Source organism: Ambystoma mexicanum, chromosome 12 (genome assembly GCF_040938575.1).
Source record: "Ambystoma mexicanum isolate Mex_15411 chromosome 12, UKY_AmexF1_1, whole genome shotgun sequence".
NCBI lineage: Eukaryota > Metazoa > Chordata > Amphibia > Caudata > Ambystomatidae > Ambystoma > Ambystoma mexicanum.
Genome location: NC_090936.1, coordinates 990,598,978 through 990,614,056, shown reverse-complemented (window position 1 = coordinate 990,614,056; position 15,079 = coordinate 990,598,978). Strand labels below are relative to the sequence as shown.

Here is a 15,079-nt window from a genome sequence, read left to right as displayed (position 1 = left end):
GCCTGACAAAAGTTGAGCATGTAATAAATGTAGCACAAATATCTGCAGGATCAGCGTAATTAGAAACTTGTTGCTGCACTTTCAATCTATGTTGACCTCAAGCGTGGTAGCGAGACTACCTCTAAAATTAAAATCTCCATTAAGGACCTTACCAGCCATGGATCCGAGGTGGCAAGTTTATGATGGTTGTCGTATACCTCTTCAGCTTTTAACGAGCACGCCGTCTGGGAATTTGGCCAGCTTTGACCAGTGGACATTATTGTGATATTGCTACAGTATTAACACTGGTACTTTTTTGTGAAGAATTCAATCTTGAGATTGTTTTCTCTATTGGTTCAGTGTGTTGGTTTCTAAATCTGCTTTGCAAAAAGTGTTAGAAGGCACCAACGTTCTTGTATATAGTAGTGTTGGCATGGTTTCAACTGAAAATATAGGTGTACAATAGCAATGCCTTCTAGGGAGCAATGTAAACAACCTTTAAAATTAACATTGTACCTTTTATATCTAAAATAGACTTCAAAAAATGTAATTTGGGAGTTCAAAGTGGAAGGTTACATACTTGTATTATAAAGCAACCCAAATGTACTGACGGAGTTTAAGATGAGCTGGATAGTACATACAATGCATTGATGTTGTGTGCAAGAAAACTAACAATTACAGCAGAGTGACAAAAAGAATAAAAACAGACCCAACATGTATATTCATTGTGGTTGTTGTCTCCCGTGAGAATCACTTGCGGTTAGGGTGCATTCTCTAAGATCCCATGGAGCAGATTGATCTTGGTTTAGATCCTCTGATAACCCTACTGGGTAGCATGCTTTCTCAGAAAATCGCGTTCCTGGTTACTTTCTGACTTACGTTCCTCGCCGGATATGTTGTGGCTAGCATGTCTCCTCAGAACTAGTCTGTGTAGTTGGAACACTGTTAGCTACTTAGTGTTGCTGAACTAGACAACATGTTCACTTGCCTCCCTTTTAATGCTGGCCTTTCCTTTTCTGCACACAGGAAGACCGAGGGACCTTTGACATCCATGATTATGGGAACCGGCTGGTGGCTGGGTACAGTCAAGTTGGCGAGTGGCGAACCTTTGCAAGTCTGATGGCTGGGAAGGAACCGTTTGAAGTGTGTCGGTTCATGCTAGCATCACTACAGCTGGTAAGATGGACATATTTTGGTGGCTTTCCTAGAAACATTCAATTCAATGGATTGCATTCTACCACAGTTTCCTCAGCTTGATAGATGGCTATCCAGTGTCTGCTGCTCGGAAAATGTTTCTAAAGGGGGCGTAGTGCCGCTCGATGTTGACTCCTTTATATACAGCCGTACCATTTCTCAACAACTGATGTGACATTGCGCGTTGTTTAAAAGGATGCACTAGCCCCCTTACCATAGTTTTTTTCCACGCGCTCAGCGCGCTATATTGGAACACACTCGTCCTCGAAATTCAAAAGAATTTGATTCTACCTTAGTATTTCGGAAACCTAAGCTGCCTGGGTTTAAACTCTGCATGGACTGCAACTCTAAAATGTCCTTCACAGACCCACACACTATCTGTGTGTGCTGTCTTGGTGTTGGGCACGATACAGCGCAATGTGGTTCTTGTCTAGCAATTAAGCTGAAGGTGGTGAAGGAACGCTCTGTAAAGATAGCGGCCGGCAGACCGCTGCCAAAATCACTCCTAAGGTCCCTGTAGCACGATACCGAAGGGCCTACTCCAGAGAAACAGGGAGGGATGTCGCGGCAAGAAGTCCAAAAAACGCTTGCACTCCGGTAGCGAATCTCAACACTCCTCATCGTCGCACAAAAAGAAATGCTGGCCTGACTCCGACACACTGGATGAAAGGAGTGCGTCTATGGAGGAGTGGAGGACTTTAAAACCCAAATGCTCAATTTTTTTGAGTACGCATCGGCTGGTAAGGCTTCAGCTTCTACGCCGCAGGTGGATACAGCATCAACCACGCCTGGTTCGTCTGGCATGAAGGTAGCCAAGGCTAGGTGAATGCCCTCGAGCGAGACCCCTAAGGAGAAGCCTCCTGCCCTGAAACCAGCGGCGGTCCCCTCACCCACTAGTCCCTGGAGATCTTTAATCCAGGTGGCCAGGACACGGCCATCACTTTCAGATCCAGTTCCTGGGGGTGGACCAGTGCGGGAGGGTCACCTGGGTGAGGGTCTTTGGGGAGTGGAAGTGGGACACAGGATGGCGAGACGTGGTACCCCCCCGACCCCCACCACCCCCACACTGGATACCCTCGCTCCGGCCCTTGCCGACTTCTGCAACCACTCCTTTGCCTCAGGATCCTCCCCCCCCCCCCTCTTAAGCACTCCCTTGTGCATCCTCTCCTCAAGAAACCCACAGCGGATCCCTCTTGTCCAGCCAACTATCGCCCGATTTCCATTACCCCCTTCTTAGGCAAACTCCTTGAAAAGATGGCCATCTCTCAGCTAAACCTTCATTCTGATTCTGTTGGCTGTCTCCATGACCATCAGCCTGGCTTCAGATCTGGCAGAAGCACGGAAACTGCTCTCCTGAACATCCGTGAAGATCTGCTTTCCAACCTTGACTCTAGCATTCCCTCTGTTCTCATCCTACTTGATCTCTCCTCTGCCTTCGACACGGTCAACCATACCATCCTGCTCAACCGTCTCCGGGATAACTTGGGCATCACCGATCAGGCTCTGGCCTGGCTGACCTCTTTCCCCTCTGATCGACCCTCCCAGGTCCAACTTGGGTCCTTCCTATCATCTGTCTTCCTCTCCACCTGTGGTGTTCCCCAGGGGTCTAACCTCTCGCCCTGGCTTTTCAACCAATACTTGGCAACTCTCACCCGCTGTATTGCCATTTTCTGCTCATACCTCCAGTGCTACGCAGACGACACTCAACTCATTTTCAGGCTGCCCTCGGCCACCTCCTCCACCTCTCTCATCACTGATTGCCTAACTGCCATCCAAGATTGGTGTGCCGCCAACGATCTTTGTCTTAATGCCAGCAAGACAGAGATCCTCCTCATAGCACACCATCACCTTCCTTTCCCCTCTCTCTGGCCAGCCTCCCTTGGCCCTCCTCCTATCCCCACCTGCGAGGCCAAGAACCTTGGTGTCACCTTTGATTCCACACTCTCCTTCTCTGCCCACATCGCTGATGTATCAAAAAAGTCAAACCTCCTACTGCACCTCCTCAGAGGTATTCTTCCTTTCCTCTCATTCCCCCAGAATCTCACTGTCTCCCAAGCTCTGGTTCTCTCTAAGATGGACTATTGCAACAGCCTTTCTTAATCTACCTGCCTCTACTCTCAGCCCTTTACAACTTATTCAGAACAGGACTGCGAGACTTGTGCTTGGCCTCAAGCCCTGGGATCGGATCTCTCCAGCTCTGAAATCTCTCCATTGGCTCCCTGTGGATGCAAGGATTAAATTCAAAACCCTCTGCATTGTCCACAAGGCTTTCTGGGGCCGGGGTCCAAAGTACCTTCAGCTATCCCTCTGCAAATACCTCCTATCTCAAGCACTCTGCTCCTCTACCTCTAACTCCCTCAGGGTCAGTCGTTTCTCAAAGAAACGAGCTGGGGGTAGATCTGTCTTTGGCTGGGGCCTCCCTCTGGAACAGCCTCCCTGCCACTCTAAAACTTGAGGAGAACCATTTCCGGTTCCGGAAGCACCTCAAAACCTTCCTCTTTGCTTCTGCCTTTTCCTTCCCTCTCCCCTGTTGATTCTGCTCTCCCTCGGCACCATGCACCTGGCCACCCTCTGTCCTCTGGGCCCAGGTACCTACTCATCTTGCCACCCTCACGCACTGCCTCCGGGCCACCCCCTGCACTGGGGTCTGTATCTGTACCCATACAGCCCTTTTCTTCCTGCACTTTCAGACCTACACGGCCTGCTGCCATAAACCCAGCACTTGCCACTTGCTGGCTGCACTCCCATTGTTTGTTGCCTTTTTATTTATTATTTTATTATTATTTTAGTTTCTTTTCCTTCTCGCTCCGCCCTCTTCTTTTGTTCCCCCTCCCATGCACTTCTCCCCCTTCTCCCTCTACCCTGCACTTGCACATTCTCAATGTCACTGGGCCTAGTAAGATCGTTGTTTTTGTTCTCCCCTGTTCCCTTTCCCTGCCTGGTCGCGCTCTGAAACACTTGTGTATGAGCGCGATAGAAATAAAATATCAATCAATCAATCACACCTCCCTTTCCACCTTTACCCCATTTTACCAGGTAGGATATGTGGGAACCTTACCCACCTCACCGTCCCCTCCCCCCTTTCCCTACACAAACGGTCACACGGACAGCCCGCACTGGGAGAAAAAAACTCACACCCGAGCAGTGTACCTGACATGTCCGAATACTATGGTCAGGCAATTACCGACAATCACTCACACCATGGTATCGTGCTTGGCTCCAAGAAAAAAGTAGCGCCAAATAGATCAAAACAGCTGGTGAGTTGGGGAGACCGATGCAAGACCGGTCTGTCTTGAAGTCGAGGTTGCAAGCGGCAACATTGTATAACGAGTGCAGGAATGAACTTTGTTAAACGTGTGTGAAAGACACGCGTAAAGCTAAACCGCTGATGAATGTTTGAACTTGAGAAGGAAATATATGATACCGCTCAGTGATCCGGCACTGTGAATGTGCTCAATCGAAGATCTCTGTAAGGTATCCCGCCAAGAAATGGCAGAAACGAAAGTAGAAGATTGATAAGAAGATTGTGTGAAGTGACTGTGCGACGGTTTAAGCAAAACCCATTGCACATTCGAAAGTCTTTGAACTTTGGTATTGTTAGGAAGATGGCTCCAACACGAATATGGTTTTGACATGCAGTTTATTAAAATGAATACACAATGGACACCTAGCACAGCCTCTCCCTTCCAGCTCCTTCTCCAACTGCTGCCTGGAACCCGGAACACAACACAACTATATACATTGTACATGTAGTGGCAACTACTTAACACTCCTCATGGTAAGAATACATTATAACACATCTCCCTTAACCACCAACTCAATACAACTATATTGACAGCTGATTAAGTGTTGCATTTGGGCTCATCGTTATGTGAGAGATTTGGCAATGTGTTTAAGAAAGGTGTGGACAAGGTAAATGGGATGAGGCACCAAATAATTTTGAAGAAAGGGAGTATACCAGTGTCAGCAAAGTTACGTCCAGTTCCCATGTTGAGGGATGGAGTAAAAAGCAAAATGAAAAGCTACTCAAGATGGGTATCATTGAAAGGGATGGAGGAGTACAGTGGATCTCATCTCTGGTAGTTGTGAAGGAGAGTTCCGGGTATTTGAGATTGTGTGGACCTTCGTGAACTAAAGTGTGTGGTAGTGGATAGACATCCGTTGGCATACATGGGTGAGAGGCTGGCTATGATTTGATATGGGGGGAGGGGCATTCTCTAAATTAGATATGGCATCTGCATAGCATCAAATAGAATTTGAGGAGGGATGTAGAACACGAACAGCGTTTATTACACATGAGGGATCTTCCATTTTCAAAGAATGCCATTTGGCTTGGTGTCAGCGTCTTCAGTATTTCAAAAGGTTATGAATACATTATTTAGAGGCATATGAGGTGTGTTTTTCTTTTCAGAATGATGTGGTGGTATGTGGAGAGTCCCACCACGATAAGATTTTGTAACTGGTTATGAGAATTTTGACGCTGAGGGGTGTGACATTTATGGGAGGAAAAGTACATTTTTTAAGAGAGCAATGTAGAGTATCTGGGACATGAGGTGTATGCGGATGGAGCAAGACCAAAAAAGAAGTAGGGTGGTCTTGTTAAGGAGTGTTCAAAGTCTAAAGGAGAGTTATGCTCATTTTTGGGCATGATTGAATTCTATCAAAAGTTTGTGAAGAATTTTGCACCTGATAAGGTGTGAGATGAGGAAATTGCTAAAGAAAGGGGAGTGTTAAGCAGTGGAACATAATACAACTATATACTTTCTACATGGAGTGTCCACTGCTTAACACTCCTTGTGGTAAGAATACATTACAACACATCTCATTTCGTTTAACCAACAACTCAGTACATCTATATGCAGTCTACCTAAGTGTCCACTGCTTAACACTCCTCGTGGCAAGAATACATTACAACACATCTCCCTTTCGTTTAACCACCAACACCCCTCATCACCACAACTATATTCTTATTCCATACTTGACCCCCCACTCACTCCAACAGCACCCCTCGCCACTGCCACTGCCTGCATGGGTTCAGAATACAGCATATCAACCTTTCTCACTAGACCCTTCTTTATCCTTACCCAATCGTCACACTCCACTCTTACCTCCTTTCTTTCCATGCCTCCTATTTTCCCTCATCACCCATACTTCTTTATTCCTCTTATACTTTCTTCTCAACTCCTCAACCACACAGTCCGACTCTCTCGCTCTTCCAAGTCCTGGGGGGCACAACTGTGAATTTGCCTTTTGACCCCTCATCAACTCAAATGGGCCTAACTCTGTCACGGCATGGGGCAGCATCCGCAAAGTATACAACCTCTCCTGAATAGCCACCTTCCTGGCCTTTCAAAACGTACCCGCATTGCGACTCGCCTCCATGACGCACCTATTCACCCACTCAACCATGCCATTCCCCTCTGGGGGATAAAAGGCAAACCTTGTGTCTTATTCCACACATCTTCACATATTCTGCAAAACAACCACCAGTAAACGGAGTACCATTATCCGGAAGTATGCTTCCTGGCCCACCTTCTCTTGCAAATACTTGTTGCATAAAATTGACAATGCTCGCTCCACTGATATCACAAACAATGTCATACTCCATCCACCTTGAAAATAAGTCCACAAGTACAATAATATTTTTACCATGATTTCTGTATTTGGGCCCTAGGTGTGGAACCGTCCTTGCTGAGTTCTGTTTGATATGGTGTCGAGTTTTTCTAATGCAAGGTCACATGTTGTGTTTTGGAGGTGAAGCCCTCACCTCCTTTGTTGCGTGATCAAGGAATATCCTGGGTACCTTGTGGTTTGTTTATTTTTCAGAAAAATAAACGACACCGGTCAGACGACCAGCGTCTGGGTCTCGCTGATGGACGAACACGCTTTGATGCCATTAATTTCCTTACTACAGGGCCCAACAGGAGCCCAGCTGTCATTGACAAGACTGAACATGTTCTAACATCCCAGGACCCCATAGGGGGCAACTATCCGTCTGTAACTAGCCGTGATAAAGACCCACTGGTCGAAACATGTGTCTGCTGACCAGAACTGGGACCATGAGCCCACGTAACAAATAACTTGATGAATACATTTTTTCTTTGCACTAATCACCAAATTAACGGTGTGGAAAATCTATTTTCTGAAAAATAAACAAACCACGAGGTATCCAGGATATTCCTTGAATATATTTACCATGTTCACCTCCCAAATTCATTGGACCTAAAATAGCAATTGCTAAGTCCTCCCAAACTTTTTTCGGAATATCAACCTGCTGCACAGGTTACTCCTTGGCAATCTCACCCTTACCAACTTTGGCACACTCAGTGCAACTAGCCAACCTCACCCCTAAATCTGTCAAACCCTGGCCACCAATACTCGCTTCTTAGAGTAGCCTTTGTTCGTGACCAACGTACATGTCAAATATGTGTCAAATCCACAACTTTCTCTCCAATCAAAACTGGAACAGCTCGTTCCCACCAAAACAAAACTCCATCAACCACACTTAACTCTGAGTCAGCGTATTTCCCATTACGGCCCCTCACCCTGTTGCAGGTCAATTTTCCTAGGCCAGCCAAAATCCATACATCCTTTAATTCGTGGTAACGCCTCATCTCTTCTCATGGCTTCCAGCCATTCTTCCTTGGTCACAATGCCCCATGGTTTGCAAATATTTCTGTAATGTTAACCGGACTCTCATCCTCCATATGTCTACCCATCCTTGATGGAGAGTCAGCCATTACATTCTCCTCGCCCGGTATAACTTGAATTTCAAATGTATATCCTTTTAACCTCATTACCCAACTTGCCACACGTCTGGATACTTTGTTGAGACCCTTGCTCTATAAAATGCACTTCAGCAGTTTGTAGTCCGTCCTTATCACAAACTCAGTTCCCCACACAAAATTCTGGAATTTCTGCACGGCCCAATGATATGCCAACGCCTCCTTTTCCAAAACAGAATAATTATTCTCTGCACCTCTCAAAGCTCTCGACGCAATGTGCAATGATCTCCTAACCAGCACCCTTCCCCACTTGGGACTACACCGCTCCAATACCACCATCGCTTACATTAACCGTCATCATACTCCACCTATGTGTATCAGAACTCCTCAAAGGTTGCGCTAAAACAATTTCCTCCTTTATACTGGAAAATTCGCTCACACCTTTCACACCAGATAAATTCCTCCCCTTTCTTCAACAATGTCATCATCTCAAACTCCTTATCAGCAAAATTCTTCACAAAATTTTGATAGAATTCAATATTGCCCAAAAATGAGCAGATCTCTCCTTTAGACTTTGGCCTTAGAACACTCCTTATCGAGACCACCACACAAGATCTCCTTCATGCTTAATAAACGCTGTAAGTTTTCTACATCCCTCCTCCAATTCTATTTGATAGTATGCAGATGCCATATGTAATTTGGCAAATACCCTCCCATGTCCAATCATAGCCAACATCTCACCCGTGTTTGGCAACGGATGTCTAGCCACTACCGCATATTTATTTTGTTCACGAAGATCCACACATAATCTCAAATCCCCCAAATCTTCTGCACAACTCCCAGGGTTGAGATCCACTGTACTTCTCCAGCCGTTTCAATGATTCCCATCTTGAGTAGCTTTTCAATTTCGTTTTTTCTCCATCCCTCAACACCATAGGAACTAGATGTAACTTCGCTGACAATGTTATAGTCCCTTTCTTCAAAATTATCTGGTGCATCATCCCATTTACCCTGTTCACAGATTTCTTAAACGTTTTGCCAAATCTCTCGCATACTGATGGGCCCACATGCAACACTTAACCAGCTGTGTTGGGATCCAACCTTATTTGCCATCTTTTCTGATCATGCCACCCCAGCAAACTTGCACTTTTATTTGTCACACAGACATTCTCTTGTGAACTCCTTCCTCTCAATCATATCTTGATTGTAACCTCCTGTAAATCTTTCAGTTTTGCAATGTACAAGACCCCATCAAGAGATGGCTCATTTTTCAACCACAACGCAGTTGTGCTTAGCAAATGATTCTTTACATTTGCAAGACCAAGCTAGATGGCGGAGTGCTATCACATGTTCCTCCACGCTCTCCCCTTGTTCTTGGACTCACACTCCAAAATTGTATCTTTCTAGAATAGTACTTGTCTTTGGGTTGAAATGTAAATCCAATTGGAGTAAAGCCAAATCTAGGTCACTCTCGTTGTCTACCGCACCACCACCAACTTTAAAGTATCAAACATGCGCTGTCCTTCATATACAAGGAAGTGCATTAAGAGATAACTTCCTGTCAACCGAATAGGAGTTGCCTCAAGCTGCTTTAATATAGTGAATAAAGACTTTTTTCCACTGGGCCCATTTCATCATAATAGGACCCGGAGAAGCCATAAATACTTTTCTTTTTTCTTTTAAATATTAAACTTTAAACTTATCACAGATATCCTTTATATGCTACAGTCACATGAGTACAGTACTAGTAACTCTTTCTAGTAATTCGCGGTCAGTTGTAATCAGCAAGCTTTCTCCTTGTATGCTGTTCTACTACTGTTCTACTACTGCGCGCTAGTTCAATGTCTCACAGGTCAGGTGCTTTTAATATACGCGGCCCGCGCAAGTGCACTGTGCCTCTGTCGGGAAGGCCAAGCTTTGCTTTGCGCATGAGCTCTGCCTCATCCGAACCAGATAAGGGCTGGCTCCTTCTGCGGCGCACTTACTTGAATAACGTTGCGTGGGGATCAGCTTGCGGGCACACAGTAGCAGTCTATCCGCTTCAACGCCGGTCAGTGAAGCGGATGTAATTGAGCCTCCCTCAGCTCACAGACTGCACATTTCGGGGATCTGCACTCTCCTCAAGGGTCAGTAATCCTCGTCGCCATTGTTGGAAAGATGGCTCTGACACGAATATGCTTTTTACATGCAGTTTATTAAGCTGAATACACGACGGACCCCCAGCACAGCCTCTCCCTTCCAGCTCCTTCTCTAAATGCTGTGCCTTGAACCCAGAACACAATACAACTATATACATTCTACATGGAGTGTTCACTGCTTAACACTCCTTGTGCTAAAAATACATTAAGAACTGGCCACAAGGGGGGCGCATGGATGGAACGTTTTAGAGATAAAGGACCAAGAGAATTCCCAGACCGCTATGAGTGTGGAAATCCCAGGTGCCTTCGCCTCATTTTATGATGCCCTATATAGATCAGAGGTACAGCCCGGCCTGCAGGGAACTGACAAATATTTATCCTCTGTCCAAATGCAGAAACTCGCATGCGATGAATCTCGAGTCCTAGAGGGCCCGATAACTGAGGAAGAAGTAAATAATGCAGTTAGGGGGCTATAATTCGGCAAAGCCCCGGGAGAGGACGGCTACACTGCTGGATTCTATAAATCCTTTCTCTCCTCCCTCCTCCCCTTTATGGTGGAACTCTTTAACGAGATCCTGGACACTGGAAAAGCTCCGGACCCCTTTGTCTGAGCTCTTGTTTCGGTAACTCCCAAGGAGGGATGGGACCCTAAATTATGTGGCTCATACCGTCCCATATCCCTGTTAAACGTGGACGCCAAGATATATACCAGAATCCTTGCGGCCCGACTGGAGACATTCATGCCACGCCTAATGCACGCAGATAAAGTAGGTTTTATATTGGGAAGTTAGGGAGCTGACACCATGAGAAATACACTACATCTGATCCACGCTTCCCAAAATATGATCAATTACCCTGCTCTCCTGTCGGTTGACCCTTCGACGGGGTTGAATGGGACTTTCTGATGGCAGTCCTTCGCAAAGTGGGAATAGGCCCAAAATTCGGAGGAGGCATTCAAGCAGTGTATAGGTCCCACAGAGCGTCCGTCTTCGTAAACGGAGAATACTCCCGTTGGTTTGAATTGGGCAGGGGGACCAGACAGGGATGCCCTCTCTCTGCCATACTCTTCGCACTCTCACTGGAACCCCTAGCCCAGAAGTTAAGAGATGACCACCATGTGGAGGGACTTCGGTTAGGTGAGACTGAATACAAAGTGGCTCTGTATGCTGATGACCTACTCCTGCACATCTCAAACCCCACATCTTCCATACCCAGAGCAATTCAATTAATGAATATGGAGAACTCTGGGGTTTCAAAATTAATAAAGCCAAAACGATCTTATGTTATGTTATATAGACTTATAAAAGCGCAGCATACACCAAAGGCATCTTGGCGCTGGCGGGTAGCATATTTAGAAGAGAAGAGAAGAGTCTTCAGAGCGTGTCTGAAGGCCAGATGATTAGCGGTAGCACGAAGAGCCAAAGGAAGTTGGTTCCATGCTTTGGCTGCTGCCACCGAAAAGGCGCAGCTGCCAGTACGGGCGCGTTTGAAGCGAGGAACCAGCAGTAGTAGCGCAGTCTGAGAGCGCAAGGAGCGAGCGGGTACATAGTGAATGAATTTCTCCTGCAGATACTGCGCTCCTACCTTATAGAAGGCACAGTGAACCAGGCACATGGATTTAAATAGGATCCGTTGTTCAATAGGGAGCCAGTGCGGTTGTTTCAAAGGGGGGCCATATGAGAGCGTGCCGGAGGGCGCAGTATTGCTCGGGCTGCTGCGTTTTGTAGCATTTGGATATGTGTGGGTAGATAGTGTGGTTGGCCATAATACAGCGAGTTACAGTAGTCAACTGTACTAAGAACCAGCTCTCCTACCACCGGGGCATAAAGATGACCTGGGATGAAGGGAAGAACGTTTCTCAAAGTCTGCAGTTTGAAATGGCCGGCTTTGCAGATTGTGCCCACTTGCTCAGTCATCGTCAGAGAAGATGAGAACTTAACCCCCAAATTTCTCAGTGTGAGAGGAGGTAGGGGGATTGGGCCAAGAGAGGTGGGCCAGAAGTCCGGGGTCCAGTAGTTAAGGGGGGGTTTTGTCCCTATCACCAGGACCTCTGTTTTACTGCTATTGAGCTTGAGAGAGTTGGTTGCCATCCAGGCACCTAAGTCTACAAGGCAGTTCTTAAGACGGGCCGCAGTGTCAGGACGAGTGAGATCCAGAAGAGGACGGATGTAGATATTAAAAAGAATAGGGGACAGAGCAGACCCTTGTGGCACTCCACAGAACAGTGTGACCAACTCCGAGCAGTAGGGAGGCAGGAAAACAGATTGAGACTGATCGGTAAAAAAATCTGCAAACCAGCTCAAAACCTGGCCCCCCAAGCCAGCGTCCGACAAACGGGATATCAGTGTAGAATGATCGAATGCGGCTGAGAGGTCAAGTAAGAGCAAGGCTCCCACACCGCCCTGATCAACTAGGCGGGTAAGGTCATTGAATACGGATCTTATTTCCCCTACTTGACACCACACAGGAAGATCTGGATAGATTTTCACTGCTACGACTCATGGTGGAAAATGTCAAATTAAAATATCTGGGCATACAGGTCACAAAGGATATAAACAAACTCTTATGAAGCCAATTTCCCCACCCTTCTTCTAAGGTTCCATGCTGATCTCGCCAAATGGGGAAAACTGACGATATCTTGGTTAGGTAGGCTTAATGCGATCAAAATGGCATGCTTCCCCTGTTTTCTCTACCCCTTTCAGATGCTCCCTATTAAAATGCCGAAGCTTTTCTTTGATGAAGTTAAGAGCTATTGTGAGGTTTCTTTGGCAGGGAAAGCGAGTGAGGGTCGCCCATGACACTTTGGCACTACCTAAATATAAGGGTGGGTTAGGATTGCCAGATCTGAGCAAATACTACCTAGCTGCCCAATTATGAATCCTGATTCTCCACTTACAGAATCATAAATAACCTCAATGGGTTGCAATGGACAATCACTATTTGGCCCCAGCAACCGTCTCTGAATGGCTATGGGTTCCAAGAAACAAACTATTACGGAGACTGAGGGACCACCCAATCCTGGGAACTATATGGGAAATATGGAGGGAGAACAGTGACATTTGTAAAGTTATCTCATGGCCCTCTCCCGTGAGCCATCTATGGGCCCCCGTCATCAGAGAGGGCGTTTTACAATTTGGAGAGATTCCAACCCTTGTTTAAAGCAGGGCTAGAGAGGGTAGCTCAACTATGGAAGAATGGCTCCTTCATCACAATTTCAGAATTGGGAGAGGCCTTGGGTTTAGGCCCCCTATCCGTCTTTCAGTTTCTACAGATCAAGGGTCTAACAAAGGATGAATGGAAGGATAACGTGAGTAGAGAACTTACCCCTTTCGAGAAGCTGTTGAATTCTAGAACAGAGATGAAGGCGTTGATTTCTGCTATGTACAGGCAACTGATTGAGGCTGGAAGGGGCTCCACGTTACCATTGAGGAGTAGATTGGGGGGGGGGATCTGGGGGAAGAAGTTGACTTGGACATGTGGGGAAGGATATGTAGGGCCACACCACAAGTTTCTATATATAGCCAATATAAACTTCATGCGATCAAACTGTTAAACAGGTGGCAATATGATCCCCTCAGGTTCTCCAGAATGTTCCAGACACTGACCCCGGGGTGCTGGCGTAAATGTGGTGGAATTGCTGACTACTGGCACATGTGGTGGGACTGCCCCTGGATCAGAGTTTACTGGGATGAGGTCCTGGGGTGGATCAACGAACTAGATGGAATTCAGAGAGCTGCGGACCACTTTCTTATTCTTTTTGGATTCGAACAATGTGAAGATGAACGGAATAGAATCAAGGGCCTGGTAGCTCACCTTTTGTTGGCAGCCCACGCAGCCCTAGTAATGAAGTGGAAATCTGAAAATATACCAAGCAAGGGTGAATGGATTAATGTTACAATGAATATTTGTGTCGTGGAAAAAATAACCTCAACCCTACGAGCAAAATTGCGCAATGTGGCATATTGTGGGGAGACTTTGTATGTAAATATACGCCTGAGACGAACAGCTTGGACGCAGGGGGGAACTGATAAATACGCTTGCTCCCCAGACAAGAGTATATCAATCTATTATGTTGAATGAGCCCTACATGACGGCTCTGAGGAAGCCACACAGAGACAACCACACCTAATACGATCACCATTGAAACTACACAGTGCACCAATCAAGTCGTCTTCAAAATGTACACCAGTTAAGGACCAAGGAGAGAATGTTCCGGGGAGGGTGGGGGTGGGAAGGGAGAAAATGTTTTGAATAGTTTATTCATGTATTTTTATGCAGATTGTTTTGATTACTTGCACACCACTTCCTTGGCTCTTCAACACAGCTTTGTAATGCCTTTGTTATACCTTTGGAAAATCTTAAACTCAAATAAAAAAACAAAAATACATTACAACAGATATCAAGAGGAAAACGTAGAAAGTGGGGATGCATGGTCCGAGCCCGAACGAGGGAGACCAAATCTGAATATTGCGCTAAAGAGTTCTGAGCCCGAATGAGGGACACCAGTTGTGAACATTTTGGTAAAAAGAGGTCCAAGCCTAAAGGATAGAGACCCATGATAAATACTGGGAGCAAGAACTTGTACATGTGAAAATCCTAATGGGAAAGGAACTTTGGTGCTCATTTGTTACGAAAGGCCATCTGCAGTAAGAGACTGTTATTGGAAAGGAGGCTTTGGCTGAATGCCCTAATATCCGTGCCTTGAACTGTATCCTCGTGTGTGTGTGTGTGTGTGTGTGTGTGTGTGTGTGTGTGTGTGTGTGTGTGTGTGTGTGTGTGTGTGTGTGTGTGTGTGTGTGTGTGTGTGTGTGTGTGTGTGTTTGTGTGTGTGTGTGTGTGTGCTTAACACGTGGAGAAGGGAAGCCAACTGCTCAACTATCCTGACATATTATTTCTTGAACACTTTTCTTTTTGCATACACTATTGTCCCAAACCATTTTGTATTTAGAAGTTCGGATTGGCCATAGGTTTATTAGTATATGCACTTTTATTTTGACAGACTCTACTAGGACTGCATTATTTGATGGTCGTAGCTTGCTCCTA

The 15,079-nt window shown here is 46.1% G+C and overlaps 1 protein-coding gene across 5 annotated transcripts in view; it reads left to right on the top strand.

Annotated features, from left to right (window-relative positions):
• NCAPH2 (non-SMC condensin II complex subunit H2) overlaps positions 1-15,079 on the top strand; it is an 899,214-nt gene that overhangs the window by 843,906 nt on the left and 40,229 nt on the right. For all 5 annotated transcript variants that reach the window (XM_069629493.1, XM_069629491.1, XM_069629492.1 and 2 more), the window contains one exon: positions 1,006-1,155. In XM_069629493.1, the coding sequence (XP_069485594.1) occupies positions 1,006-1,155 (150 nt within the window). The remainder of the gene's footprint in view (positions 1-1,005; positions 1,156-15,079) is intronic.